The sequence below is a fragment of the Dermacentor albipictus genome, chromosome 4 (assembly GCF_038994185.2).
Source record: "Dermacentor albipictus isolate Rhodes 1998 colony chromosome 4, USDA_Dalb.pri_finalv2, whole genome shotgun sequence".
NCBI classification, from domain to species: domain Eukaryota; kingdom Metazoa; phylum Arthropoda; class Arachnida; order Ixodida; family Ixodidae; genus Dermacentor; species Dermacentor albipictus.
In genome coordinates, this window is record NC_091824.1 from 135577069 (window position 1) to 135591969 (window position 14901).

At 51.7% G+C, this 14901-nt stretch overlaps 1 protein-coding gene across 2 annotated transcripts in view; it reads right to left on the reverse strand.

Annotated features, from left to right (window-relative positions):
• The window catches only part of CdGAPr (GTPase-activating protein CdGAPr), a 310559-nt gene that overhangs the window by 147492 nt on the left and 148166 nt on the right, over positions 1-14901 (reverse strand). For both annotated transcript variants that reach the window (XM_065427287.2, XM_065427285.2), the window contains one exon: positions 4064-4164. In XM_065427287.2, the coding sequence (XP_065283359.1) occupies positions 4064-4134 (71 nt within the window). In that variant the 5' untranslated portion in view covers positions 4135-4164. The remainder of the gene's footprint in view (positions 1-4063; positions 4165-14901) is intronic.

Consider the following 14901-nt stretch of genomic DNA (forward strand, 5'->3'; position numbering starts at 1 on the left):
GTCCCAAGCTACACAGCGTACAAGTGAGCCGCCAATCGAGCCTGGTAAGTTCGCGCGAAACTCAAGTTCACTATGGCCTAAACGACTGCCAGTCAACGACCCGAGTGGGCTGAAAGGCGAAGACCGAGTTTATCTCGAGTTTCCTCCGCACGAAAGCGCGCCATAAGAAGAGGACGAAGACGGACGAGAAAGAATTAAGATAACGTTCCCCGGCCACACCCGCGCCTTCGCCAGCGTTTATACGCCCACCCAGACTGCTATAATTGCGGTAAATACATTACGGCCGCAAAATGTGCCGAGGAAAAGAGCAACAAGAGAATAACAGCTAGAGGAACCGTCCACACACATATATATACGCGAACACAGCGCCGGCTCCGCAACGACAGCAAGCGGCAAAGGCGACCCCGTGGTTCGTCCGCGGCGCAGCAGGGGGACTGACTCGGTTTCCTTCGCCCTGCTTCCATTTCGAGTCACACGGGCACGGGTCGCGCGATCCATCCTCGTCCGAAAAAAAAAAAAAAAAAAAAGAGGAGCGTCCAGGAAGACGGACCATCGTCCCCTCCGATCTCTTCCCGCGAGTCGCATACAGTATATGTATACCTACACGCGACGTCACAGGGGCTGTGTCGCATAGCCGCGGGGCTGGACAACAGCGCGCGGGTGGCGGTCTATATACTACCCACGATTTCCTCGGTCACAACGCCGCTTTCCCCGGGTGTAAAGACAATCTCGGGTGTTCGTCGCTTGAGAAGCAACCTAAAATCGGGGCGGTGACACTGTGTCGCCAAAGCGGCGAGCCGAATACGTGCGCGCCCTCCCGCGACGACTGTCCCACGGCGGTTTCGGCGTCCCTCGTCGCTGTTAATTATATACGCGGAGCCAGGAGCGGCAGCATAAGACGCGCCCTGGAGGCTGTACGACACCCTTATACACGCGAGCTCCTTCTTCAGAAGAAGGCTAGACTACCAGTTCGGCTACAGGAAACGGGCCACGTATATTTCTTTTTGGCGGTGAGCCGCGGGCTACGCACTCCTTATAAGTGCACAGGAGTGTCGACAACATGTGAGGGAGTCACCATTTGTCGCATGTCCGTAAACTGTATTCAGGACAGTTCATTTCACGCGTTGGAGGTGCACGTTTACGCTGTGAAGGCGTCCAGATCAACATCCGAGCATCTACGGCCCGCGTGTGGCGCCACTAGCACAACACTGACCCGAAATTTCATTTATCACCACCGGAACAACGAGAAGCATTTACATACGAGAGGACAGCAGCCCCCTCCGAAATTACATTAACCCCTAGCCGCGCCGCTGTCGCAGCCATTAAATGAGCCTCTTCATCCCAAGCTGTCAAACTGAAGTTCCACGCCATCCACTTATACTTCACCGCCGCTCGTCAAAATTGAGGCAGCGCCGCGCTGGTTAATCGCTGCTGCAAGGCAAGCGACCCACGCCATGCACGCTAACGGGCCACAGAGACCGAAAAGCCAGCAAACGCAACTCTCACCGGGGGCTTTCAAAGGCCCATTAGGCCGAAACGGCGCGCTCACGGCAAACAGAACCGCAAGGGCAAGCGCGTCCCACGCGACTCGGTCGCGTTGCGTGCAAACGACGGGACGGAAGCGAATGTGGCTGCTACGGCAGCGTCCTACGGGCGACACAGTGCAGCGGAAAAGAGAGCGAGGGAGCCGTCATCGGGGACAGCGGAGAACAAGGTCAGCGCGGACAGGCCCGCCGCCGTGCACGTCGGCCACGCCGGGACAGGAGCACGCGGCCGACCCTGGTCAACGCGTTCGTGAGCACACGCCATGGACTATGGCGCTCAGGGGCCAAGCGAAGTGCCTCGCGGGATCCTCGTGACGCAAGTGCGCTACGGCGCAAAAGTTCAGGCGTGACCGCAGACCACGGACTGTATAAGCGTACGTGCGATGCGGCAGTCAATGCGTTTGCCCGTATACTGAGCGATGGGATGCGGCTGTAATGATTGTTGAGTTTAACGTCTAGAAGCTACACAGTGAGCTGAGGGTCGCCGTATATAGCTGCTGTATTACCAACTATATACGACCGGTCACACAGCTTCCCTCAGCAGCAAAACGGCCACCGAGCAACCGGGGCGGGGCGATTGTTGAGCACAAATTTCGCTTTCTCTCGCAGTATCTCCACGCGTGTACACTGCCACTCAAAGCGAATCCTGCTATAAGCGTTGCGCAAAAGCACTTCCACAACGCCGCGGCGGCCCATTAGCGGTCGCGCGGGAAGTGCACTTCGCAACGAGCGCGTTAGTCAGCGGGACGCCACGGGACCCCTTTCTGGCCGCGAAAGCGCGCCGAGCACAAGACGACGGCAGCAGTTACGCCAAGGCCAAACGCGCGCAAGAGCCATCGCTCGCGGAGGCAGGGGAGGGCAGGATGGATCGGGTCCCGACAGGGCAACGGGGGAATGCGAAGCGGCGCGGCGCTCGAGCGGAGCACGCGAGCGCGGGGGGACACGCGCTGACAGCGCGTCCGCCCCGGCCTCAGGCGGCGGCGGAAGACGCGCGACGCCCTTCACCGGGCGGCCGGAACGCACGCCAATATACCAGGCACGATAGCGCGCACTGACAGGCGCAAACACGCACAAAGCACGCGTGTAAGCTCTGTCGACGTGCCCACCGGCGCTTGCTCGCTGTCGTCGGACTATACTGCCGACCCAGTGACGCCCATCGGTCACGTGAACCGACGAGGTTTACGTCCCAAAGCAATACCGCCCAAAGCTACACAGTGGACTATAATAATTCTAGAACTGGCGCGCTTAGTCCGGAATACCTCTTTACTAAGCACGCCAGCGTTTCTGCATTCCACTCCACATCGTGCCGCGTCCGGGAATTGTGCCCGCGGCTTCGTGTTCAGAGAGCCAACGTTGTTGGTGTTGCGTTAGCATACAATTAGCACACTGCAGGATGAGTGCAGAATAAGTAGCTCTAGAGCTGCTTCATGGGCGCTCCACTGCTATGGAGAGGACTCGCGTTTAATCTCACTCTCCTCCCCGCCCTCCCTGCCTCCCCCCCCCCTACCAACCCTATTACTACTCGCATCAACTAGCACATAGCTCGAGCTAGATCTCCCATTTTCGAGGGGATAAACAGACCCCGTACGGAACGACCTCTGCCTCTCCTGAGCGAAGTGTTTGCTCCCTGAAACAGTGCCAAATCACTTCACGGTAAAACAGACGAGGCACACGACCTATTGCTGTTTCGTTATTTCTGCTCTCAAACGAAAACAACATGCATCAAACAGCCATCCTGAGTAAGCACCAAAACAGCGGAGACAGCCGTAACGCCTCGTCAGCTGATAGAGGGAAAGCAACGTGTGTGATCGTGTGTATACGAGCGAGTTCCCAACCTGTAACTTGCTACCGCCGCCACATAGAATGCCGACTGTGTGCACATTTTATTAACTTTGCTTTCTTTCTTTTTTTCAGCAAGGGGCACGTGAAACGAAGAAATACAGGAAAAAATCTTAATTCTGTCGTATCCTTTCCACTGCATAGTCCTCTAATGCTGATGGTTGCACGGGGAAGACATACGGAGTAGGATTTGCTTTTCTGGGACGAACACGTTATCAGACTTTCTTCTTTGTTTCTTTTTCTACTACTCCTACTACTATTATTACTACTGTTACTTATTATTATTATTATTATTATTATTATTATTATTATTATTATTATTATTATTATTATTATTATTATTATTCATGTTGTTATTGTTGTTGTTGTTGTTGTTGTTGTTGTTGTTGTTGTTGTTGTTGTTGTTGTTGTCTCAGATCCCGTGCCTTGAAAATTTTTGCAGTTGGGGTACCTTAAACACACGCTGAACATATCCCGAGTGAAGAAACTCAAACCAATTCCAATAATCCCATATTACATACGGGAAGCCCATGCGGTTCCTCATATGGGATCCCATACGTTTCATGCGGAATCATTGCATGTGGGAGTTATAGGGCATACGGGTTTATTGACACGGGTGTGTCCGGCATTAGCACACCAAGCGCTATGCGGCGAGCGCACAGGGTAAGGCTTCTACTCACCGCGGCATGTTCTTGATGCGGACGCTGGCGGGTGACGAGACGGTGGGATTCTGGGCGCGCAGGTTCTCCATGCCTTCCGTCACCGAGCAGATGCCGCCACCCTGCAAGTACAAAAAGAGAAGAGCACGTTGTTACTGAAGGACCCCCACTTAAACCTATCCAATAATTACAATAATGCAAACTAATATAGGCAGGCGGCATGATACGTGCACACAAATGTAAGAACGAATCTGTACAAGTAACCAAAAAGAAGCCCGGCTAAAAAAAGAAAAGAGAAAGCACCCATAAAGAAAAGTTGCGCTGGATATGACAACAATCAGCCCGGATGATGACCAGGCGACGAAAGAGAGAGATAGAGACAACATTTTATTCAGGAAAAATAGGGTTAAGGGGACCCGAGGGTGGCTCCTCAGTCCAGGACTATGCAGTGGTCTATGCAGAGACTATGCAGACTCCTAGACCACGCGCCGGGCCTGGTCTAGGAGTCTCAATTGAGTCTCCAGGTCAGGTGTGCGTGTGTGTGTGAGTGTGTAAAAGAGGAGGAAGCAGGGGGGGGCGGTGCTTGAGACTTTTCTCTGAGCGTGTCTTTTTCTTTGGAGCATCTTTCTTTGGAGTTGCTTGCATTTCGCAGTGGCCGTGCTGCCGTGCGTGCACTGTTAAAATATATGTTGCAATTAAATAGAAGGCGGCTTGTTGCGCAAAATCTCCGACGGCGGTCCCAAGAACGTCTCGCAAGCAGCGGCCCGCAGCGGTCGTAGAAAACACCCATTCCTCCAACGCTGGAGAATTAATTGCTCGGCGTAACTGCGCCGTCGCTGTGTCTCGTTATAGAAGACATTACAACCACTGCCGCAGTGTAGGCGAGGTGTGATCGTAGCCTACTGCCAACTTACGTAGTAAGCGACCCGAGAAATAGAAATGGAACAAGAACTGCTCATTATATATTAAAGCAAAAAAAGCGGACAGGTTTGCCGGCGTAGAAGTAAGCGCGTACACGCTACCCTCCAAGGAAGGGGGAGAGGGGATACAACGGTATTGGGAGGATGAGGGACGAACTGAAGCGACCGCCGGCATGAGCTCCTCCTATTACCTCGCTCAGCTGCAAGGACGCGCACGCTTATATTTTTCCTTTCGCAACAGGATAACAGAGCTCCATCGCAGGGTTATCACCGCCGCGCATTTTTCGCCTCTTTCAACGCGTTCTGCGCGGTAATGTGAGCGACGAGAGACGGTCCTCAGTGGTAGCAGTGGAGAGCAGGATCTTGATGTGGGGGGCTCTTGCGCTGTGCACGTGAAAAATTCCTCGTCTCCGTCTCTACCACAGAGTACACCGGTTTAGTCCTGGTCTGCAATATGATATACCATAGTACTTTCTTTCCTCCATCGTATATTCCCTGTTCCAAAGATCACCCACAAGTACAAGGGGTGAACTGTAGGCGCAAGCACCTGCCACAATGATTTGTACTTTAACGCATTAGCCCCTACTACAACCAGGGAATAGAACACTTTCCCGTGCACCTCAATCAGTTCCGTTATCTAAGTCAATGCTTCCGACACTGCCATCACTACCTACTTTACGTATCTGTAGTACGTTTTTCCTTGCATGTTTTCGTATGTATGTAACTCACTCTTCTCTGTAAAGTATTGATAATGAATGAATGAATGAATGAATGAATGAATGAATGAATGAATGAATGAATGAATGAATGAATGAATGAATGAATACTCTTATAACGCTTACAATGCATTTTGTACTCTTACATGGGCGGCGCGAGAACCTTGCAGATCGGTAGTGAGGTTCAACAGTTTTAAAGTGCAAGTTCGTTTCACCCTGTACAGCTAAAAACAGTGCAACGAGTAAAATTGAGTACCCAGACGCAGTTATTATCAACATTTGCACTTGGCTATTATTTTCTGCAATATCATCTGCATCACTTAATATGTCCAGCTTAATATGTTAGGCAGAGAACGAAAGTGTTCCCTATAGTTTCAAATTCTACTATTATGCGTAGCCACCTCTCGTCAAGCTCCTTTACATCTTGTCGCCCCAGCTAAGTGCGTTGATGGTTTCCTATTATTTCTATTCACGTCCCCCTTTGAAACGGTCCGGCCACAAACAGACACGTAGCCTACTTGAGCTAGTCAGGTTTTACTACATCTATTGCAGTCTAGAACTTTGGCCATCTCTACTTTACATTCTCTGTCTTCATCAAGACATCATTAAGACAGTATTGTACTATCTGCAGTCAATATGCGTACTGCTGTGCGCGTGCTTTTGGCGCAGCTCAGTGAAAAGTGAAGTTCATGCATATGAACGGCCAACCGCGATGTACCACAAGTGGTGTCCGTATCATAAGAAGCACACAATCGTACCAAGGACAACACAGGGGAAAATACTTGTACTTACTAACTGAATTAACGAAATGAAAATAAAAGTGGATGAAAAAAACAACTTGCTGTAGGTGGGGAACGATCCCACGCCTTCGCATTACGTGTGCGACGCTAGCATAGCATCACACACCTAAGTACAAGTAATTTCCCGTGTGTTGTCCTTGGTATATTTGTTGACTTCTTGATATTGATATGACTTCTTGATATGATTATTAAAATTCTAACCCTTCGGTTAACCCCCTTTCTTCTCGTTCAAGCAGTGTCCGTGACACGTGAGTATATTTGTCGTACGTCCTCGTGCCTGTTGCTATTCCCTGGCCTGCGCAGAAAGCACGCGCAAAGCTGCTCGCATTTCAATCACGGTACATATAGCACAGTTACATGTCTGTAATGTGTTTCCAGTCTCCAGCACAGCACCCAGGCGGCAGTCCAAATAAACCCTCGGTGGGGCAGTCACCGCGCGTGGCGCTCGTTTACGATAAGGGGTTGAGGACCGTCACACGCGGCTGCAGACGGCTGGCTGGATCTCGCCGTTGACACGGCACGGACGAGGAAGCAACGTCGCGACACCGGGGCAGCCTGCCAAGGACCGAAGCTCCCGACCTCGGCCCCCATCTCCCCCCCCCCCCACACACACACCCTCACCCCTCTTTTTGCGTCGGAATAGCTGCGCACTTCCAAGGCCTAAATTCGACACAGAGCCGGTGTCTGGACGCTGTCTGGCCTCCTTTCCACCGCATCAAAGGCGGTGGAAATCGCTACAAGGGCGGGCAGCGAGGCGCACACCCCATGCAGACACGGACGGGACGAGATCAAATGATTTGCAAAGCGACGTCCACTTGAAGAAACGGTCCGCAGCTGCGCCTCAGTTATTTTTCCAATGCAAGGAAGCCGCATAAATGCACGACCACGAACGAGACAACTATCGAGAACGTGGTTAAACAAAAAGATTATACAGCAGTTACTTTTCTACCAGGCTGCCAGTCGAAAGGCCGAGATGGTTCGTTCACCGACGCCGAGACGAACAACAAAGCGAGGAACCGTCGCTTCTGATTTCTTTATATGATTATACAAAACACACACACGCCCATGCACACATGGAAACTTCCATATTGATGCCTATTTCGCCCATTTACGTCTCCGGCGGGCAAGCATTGCGTTGATAAGGATGACAAAGTGGAGGGGAACCAGTAAGAGCTCTTTTTTGTACGTCACTGATTGTCTAACTTGAACTCCGACAAATTATGTATTCAAAGTACCCCGAGAGAATGCTTACGCAGTGACCACAGGAGACGCGGCCGCTGTGCTTCCTCGCTGACGGGCTGGAGCGCACCCCCTCCCCCTCGTGAGTGAGCGTTACACGCAGCAGCTTTCCCACGTGAGACAGCCGCGGTGCGAAGAGAAAAAAATTACGAGCGGTGTGCTGATGATACGGAAGCCTCATTAATAATACCAGTGCCACTGTTGCGCAAGACGAACATAGAGTGTATGACGGCGTAAGAAAAAGAAGAGAATGTTGCTATCACTCTAATGCTTCCCGTACAGACCGGCAACGAAGAAAGGGGGAGGGCAGGAAAACCTGGTAATTAATGACTGCTGTCACTAAAGGTTTGCACGCCCTGCAGGCAGACGGCGTAGGAAGCATTTCGCGATGATGTTTCCACTGCTTATGCATTAGTTAAATGACAGGCGATGAAGGTAGGTTCCTTCCTTCATCCAGCTAGGCAAGGGCGAATTGGCCGCATCAAGAAACATTCTTGTTTCTTTTGGTTTTCTTATTTCATTTACCCCACATAACGAATGCAAGAGTGGTGGTTCTTCAATACAGAGGACATTTAGGCTTGTTGTTTCATGATCATCGTGTTGTATAGCACAGAGGGAACGACCAGAGAAGGAAGGACAGGAAGACACACAGAGTGGAAACTACCAACAGAGGTTTATAATTCCAGAGCACTATTTCAATTACGTCGTAATTACGTAATTTAATGTTATACGTCCGTCATAATTCACTTATACAGCTACATCCAGCATCCCCCTTTAAGGTCCCCTTAAGAACAGCAACTACGGAGACTCGTCACCATGGGAACGCAAACTGGCGCACGCGCTATTGCAAGATATTGCATAACATAAAAAAGAAGAGAACATACGTCGATCATGCGGCGTAGACACACTAACTGCTATTCGAGGCTCTCTCATTTTACTCGGTATTATAAAGGTCAACAGCGAAGTATCAGCACTTGCACCAGTGCTTAAGATGAGCACAGTCAACCCCGAAATTCTACGGAACACGAGATCTGAGAAAAAGCTGAACGTCTGCGCAGCGTCACAACGCAGCCTACAATTCACATTTACAGCGTCTGCCAGTACATATGTGAAGAACATCTTGACGTTCGGTTTCACAGGCTACTGTTACAGGCTGCTCGGGTATCGAACGTTTTCCCAAATACCGTGGTCCGTAAACTTTTGTGGTTGACTGTACATCTGACAATCAACGTTTTAGGGAAAGGGGAACCACATGAAGAACTAGATGAGCTTGAGCAATCTAATTAATAATCTAAATAATTTCGAGCCACGTACTGGAATCACTGGTTATCCGCAGAGAGCATAGGACGACAGCACTATCGGCAACGGAAATGAAGCAGAACCCCGGTACTGCGCCTCCCTAACTGCATTGCAGTAAGTCGTGCCAGAAAAGCAGAAAGGAGAAACCGGCATCGGACGCGACGCCGACTGAATGAAAGCTTCAGCTTCAGCGACGCGCAATAGGCGAGCCGTCTCTCGTTATGTGAAGAATCGGCTGAGACGAGCCATGTATATGGCATTCGCTGCCCTGTCCGCAGTCTCGGTTAAGATTTATGCGGGAGACACATGGTGCGATTTTGGGTGCGATCGGTCGTACGACCATTCGCACCGGCAGCCGCACTCAACAGGTTCTCAACCAAATCCCCCGCACGCGGCGCCGAATCGCACGCCGCGCATGCGACCAACTTGCTGAATATTCTCGTGCGACCGCCGCATCGGTCGGGCGACCGCAGCCAATGACAGCGCAGGTAGCGCGAACGTCACGGCCACGTCATAGACCCGACGAGGCGGAGCCGGCGAGCGAGCGCCTCGCCGCTCCGATCATGTGTTTTTTTTCTCCCTGGTCGAAACGAGGGCCTCTTTCGCCGCTGACGGCGGCACATAAATAAGCAGCAATTTGTTTCTGACACGAAATAACTTATAGAATAAAGTGGCCTCAAAAGAGTGCATGTTATGAAACGTCGTGCGATATAGTAAACGGACGCCGTCAGCGCAGATGCGCCAGCAATCGTCTATACGAAGCGGCTCGCCTGAGTGGCGTGTTTACTCATCGCTACTAACGGCACCGAGAAAACTAACCGTATTTTCACTTAAGAAAAACATAAATGTTCAAGCATTGATTGTGCTGATGAATTTAGGCGCTTAATTACGAGCTGCGGACGCATCGGCATGGGCCCTCGGCCTCGGATAGACGGCCGGCGAGCTAGGCCTACACGGTCTCCCAGTGATCGCAAGCTCGCCTGGCATGCTCGTTCGCTTCTGTCGGCGCCAATGAAATCAAATGTGCTGCAATATAAGCGTAGGATAACTGCGTACACGTTGTGCCGACTAACATAGACGCTTCGTTTTACGAGCTGCAAGCGATCGGCGATCGTGTCACAAGCGCCACCGGTGTCGGATTCGGTGGCCGAGCGAGCTGTGCCTGCCGGCACAGCCATCGGCGGCTGTCAAAGGAGCCGTTACTGCTAACGCGGCCTTGTGGAAACACGTCTACAGTGCTTCCATGGGCGTGTTTATATTGTCATCGTTTGTTCCAAACAAGAGAGCTGTGCAAATACGTTTGCTTTCACTTTCTGTTCGAAGTTATGCAGCATTCCAAACTTCCACGCAGGGGCGCCGGTTCTGGGCGGAGCTAGCCGCCGCTCGGTCATTCGTACCATGTGTCCCGAATCGCCGCATGCGGCAAGTCGCACACGACGCGCCGTACGACTGATCGCACGGAAAATCGCACCATGTGTCTCCCGCCTTAGAACGCTTCCCTGGACGCGGGTGAGAGAAACCGCCTACCTGCTGATCTGACTGCAGGACCATCTACGAGCCTTTCCGAGCGAAACAAGAAAGACTGGAGAACGTAAACGAAAGCGCCATGGTCACGCATAGACGTTGATTTGAATTTTCTACATAATGGCTATAGTCTCAGCACGAGAGAGATTTCGGCAAGTCAAGTAGTTAGCCATTTCATCAGGAACTAGCGGGCAGAACATTTTCCATTCCTCGTCGTCGTCCGTTTTGATGGCAATCAGAACAGCACTATACTGAAGCCGCGGATACTGGACAAGCAAAAGCGCCGCAGTCTGACTGCGATGAATTAACGGCGCCGGGCCGCGACGCGCGAGCCTGCTGTGGCGTCTTCTTCCCTCGCGAGAGCCCGCCGAGTGACTGCATTCATCTCAATCCCACGGTTGGCCGCTCAAGCGGGAGCCGCCGAACAAGAAAATGGCACGCGAAAACGACAGGGCGGACGGGCAGGAGAAGAAACCATCGTGGCGTTGTGTCGCGTGTTCGCCTTTCGCGAAACAATGGTCGCGCCCGTTCATTTACGTTTTCTTCGGATGTCTGCGTGCCATTGTGTGCGCGTGTTTTCTTTTCTCTATTTTTAGTTCTGTTCATTTCCTTTCATGCGAGATGGGAGAGGGAGAGCACTCCATTGTACCGTTGTCATCGCCGCGCACTTCGCGTGTACAGCTCCGATTTGAGCAGACGAAAAAAAAAAAAATTGAATGCGCGGTAACTCTCGGTCTTGTCGGCGGCGTGCTGCAGGGGAGAAAAGAATGCCTTCAGATGCAGTACAGCATTCATATGAGCAAATCGCCTCAGCTGAAATCTGCTACAGGGTGGAAGTAAACTACTGATAAAAGGAAACTTCGCCATCCATCTGCTTACAGCAGGCAGACAAAAGAGGAAGCTTCGCCGTTAAAGATAAATGCGTCCTGTTTCGAAATGTGTTTGGGCCCCGGACGAATTTCTCTTGAACTGTGAAGTTTGCCTCTCCACAAACAAGCACGGCTTCTCGTGGCAAGCTTTGTTAAGGAAGACCAGCAACTGGAGGCAAGTTCCGAAAAGCTAGCTGCTTACTACTATTGTTCAACGAAACGGAAGCGGTGTGTCAAATATCTGCTCTTTGTTCGTACACTACTGTACACGGCACCACGCGCTTTTGTTTACCAACGCGCAGATTTCTAAAAACAGGCCGCCGCGATTACGATAAACTACAGTTCTTTCACCGAGAGCAACAAAATGGCTCTAGAACAAATAAACAATCGATTATACGCAAATAGCGTTCATTAATCCTGCATACAAATCCAACGCGACCAATTATACGCAAGCACAAGAATAGTGAAAAACATGCGGAAATTATGGCGGACGACAAGCGAATTTTTATGCCAGAGCGCACGAGCCTGCACACCCGAGTACAATGCATGAGCAGGTGTAGAGTCAGGCTGCAATACAACTTTGAATAGCCGCTAGTTGATATCACGCGTTATTCTCTTCTTGTTATTTCCTCTTGTGCAGACGGAGACGGAACAAGAAAAAGAGTTCCGAACGATATATATATATATATATATATATATATATATATATATATATATATATATATATATATATATATATATATGGCGTGCAGTCATGCCTCAAGCTTACCGCCACGTCCCCCGGTGACTTTCCTCACGTACGCAGACACGCACCTACACCAACTTTGCAAATGCAGACAGCAGCGAGCGAAGCGGCCGTGACAATGACCATTTCCAATGCAGCCGAAAGCGACGGGGGGAAGTCCCGTTACTTCCGCGTGGTGAGCAAGCGCGTTCCACCAAAGTCGATCAATGCACGGACATCAGCTGCGAGTGCCGGGTTCAACGACCTCTCCCCGCGAGCCCGATGGTCGCGCGACACACGCCAGTCCCGCGGCAGCGGCTTCGCGCCGCACGTCGGCGTAAACCAAGCCCTCCGTGGATTGAAGCGAACGGACGTCAAAAATGAAACCACAGCACAGGTACAGGTACGAACGAGCATTACCGAAACCACCCGACAAGAGGCCGGGCAGTCCATCGGGAAAGTTATTCGCGCTAACCACACCGAGCGACCACGGCAAGACTGCCGTTTCGTAGCACACCGCGCCGCCCTGTATCGATCTGCCAAAGCTTCGTGGAGGTGGAAAGCAAGCAGAAAACGGGCCTGCGGGGCAGCGTAACGGGATTTTCCCGGCTCCAACGCAGACTGTATAGCTGGGCACGGCGAAGCGAACTGCAATTGCGGTAAGAGCGGCTGCGGTTGCAATAACAATGACAGTGCAGAGAGACCACGTGCTGCTGTTTTTTTTTTTTCTGCTATAGGACGGCCGGGCGAAACTTGTAGAAGGCGAGCCGGACAAGGGAAGAACGAGGAAAAGTGAGAGGCGCAACCCTGTATGCAGCCGCGCGCAGCGGCGCTCCATTACGTGAATGTAGGCGCGCAGCGTGCGAGAACGCGCACTATAAAATGAAAGAGCCCGTATATATAGGAACGACTCGCCAAAGAGGCGTGCGCGCTCTCCCCGGGCCGGCGATGCAGCCACGAGAGGACGACGAGGGCTATATACGAATGCGGCGGCAATGCGGGGCGGTTACGCGAAGGACTGCGGCAACGTAAACAGCAACAGACCACGCCCTCGGTGGCATCGCTTGCTTTGAAACATAGACGAGACGGACGGAGCGGAAGGCGGCGAAGTGGGGGGAGGCGGGGGGGGGGTGTATGCCACGAGAGAGGGAAGGCACGAGATCGCCCCGCAGTAGATACTCAGGAACGCTGTGTAGGCAAGGACAAAAATAAGAGCAAAACGACAAGCGCAGGCGCACGGAAGAAGCCATAAACTGCGGCACGTGACGGGAAAGTCCGTGCGACCGTATAGACGTCCGAAAACAACGATAGAACATAAAGAAATAACACGGAGACGGTAGGGGGAAAAGTGGAGAGGGAGAGCGCCATTCTGGAACATACATGAGATGCGCGCGGTAGCCGACAAGAGTGGCGACAGGAGGCACCCACTTCCGGCATCGTGGGAATTGAACAAACAAACAAACTAACCAAAACACGTCGCCGGCACCGTGGTGCCATGGCAACTATATGCGCATCTGCATCGCCGCAGCGATTCGGCCGCAACATTATACGCACGCGCCGGATACACGGCAGGACCGCCAAGTGTGAGCTACGTGGCACCGGCTACAACCACTACACCGCTCCGCACGCGAGCCACGATGACGCATGGGCGTCGCGTATAGCTGAGCGCGGCGCCGTCGCGACTTGGGGCCGGCCAGGAAAAAAAGTGGACGCTGCGCCGGCGCCGCCCGTGACACACACACTCGTGCTCCGAGCAATTAAGCCACGAGGAAGGCGGACGGTCATGTAGGCTCGCGCCACAGAGATGGAGAGATTGAGAGAGAACGAATATACGTGGGGGGATGACGAACAATTGAGGCTCGAGCGGACGCATCCGTGCCGGGCAATCGTACATACTACCCGAAATGGACAGACAATGGGCATCAGATAGCGAGCGACCAGCGGCTGCCGCCGCCCGTGGATGAGCAAAAAAAAAAAAGAAAGAAAGAAAGTGAGCAGTGAGATACGACATTTCTGCACGGCCTTCATCGAGAATGGCAGATCACAGCTTGATTCACGTAAGAGACTGCAAGCGTTGGTGCCGTCTACGAACAATTCGATTTTGGTCTTTTTGCAGTTGTTTGTTTGTTTGAGAAATGCCACAAGAAACACCGCTGCTATAGAGAATGAAAGTTAACGCAAGAAACCAGCGAATAAAGTAAAGTACAAAGTAAAGTTTGCAGCACCTTATGACGGTATGTATTATGCGCCTTATCTGCTGAAGAGAAAGGAGACAACGCCGCGTACAGATTATTCAACATAAACACAATGTCATTACCTCGTAGCAGGCCTAGAACCTTTTTGGACTATAGATACAGAAAAATGCTAGCGTGGTGTTGAGCACACCAAAAGGCCATAAATGCTCCTCCGCAAGAACGAAACGAGAAACCTGACGACTCACCCTCGTCGCAACAGCCTGACATCGCACTGCCATTTACAATACCAGGTCCCTCCAGCGGCCGCTTATTGACCAAACACCGCCGGGTCAATGAACCGCCGCCGACTCTGGCGCATTGCACGCGAACGCAAATACTGTTATTCCATTACTTGCTCTATAGCGGATGGCGCCTATTCCTTATCTAGAAATTGTCGCCCGGACAACATTACAGACTTTCTGTGTCCTTACAAACGTGCGATATGATTGCGGCAGCGCTTATTCTTATCAGCAAGAGAGTGTTGACGCCGCGGTTTCAGCAAAGCGCCCATAAGCTTGCGAGAAGTTGACAGGC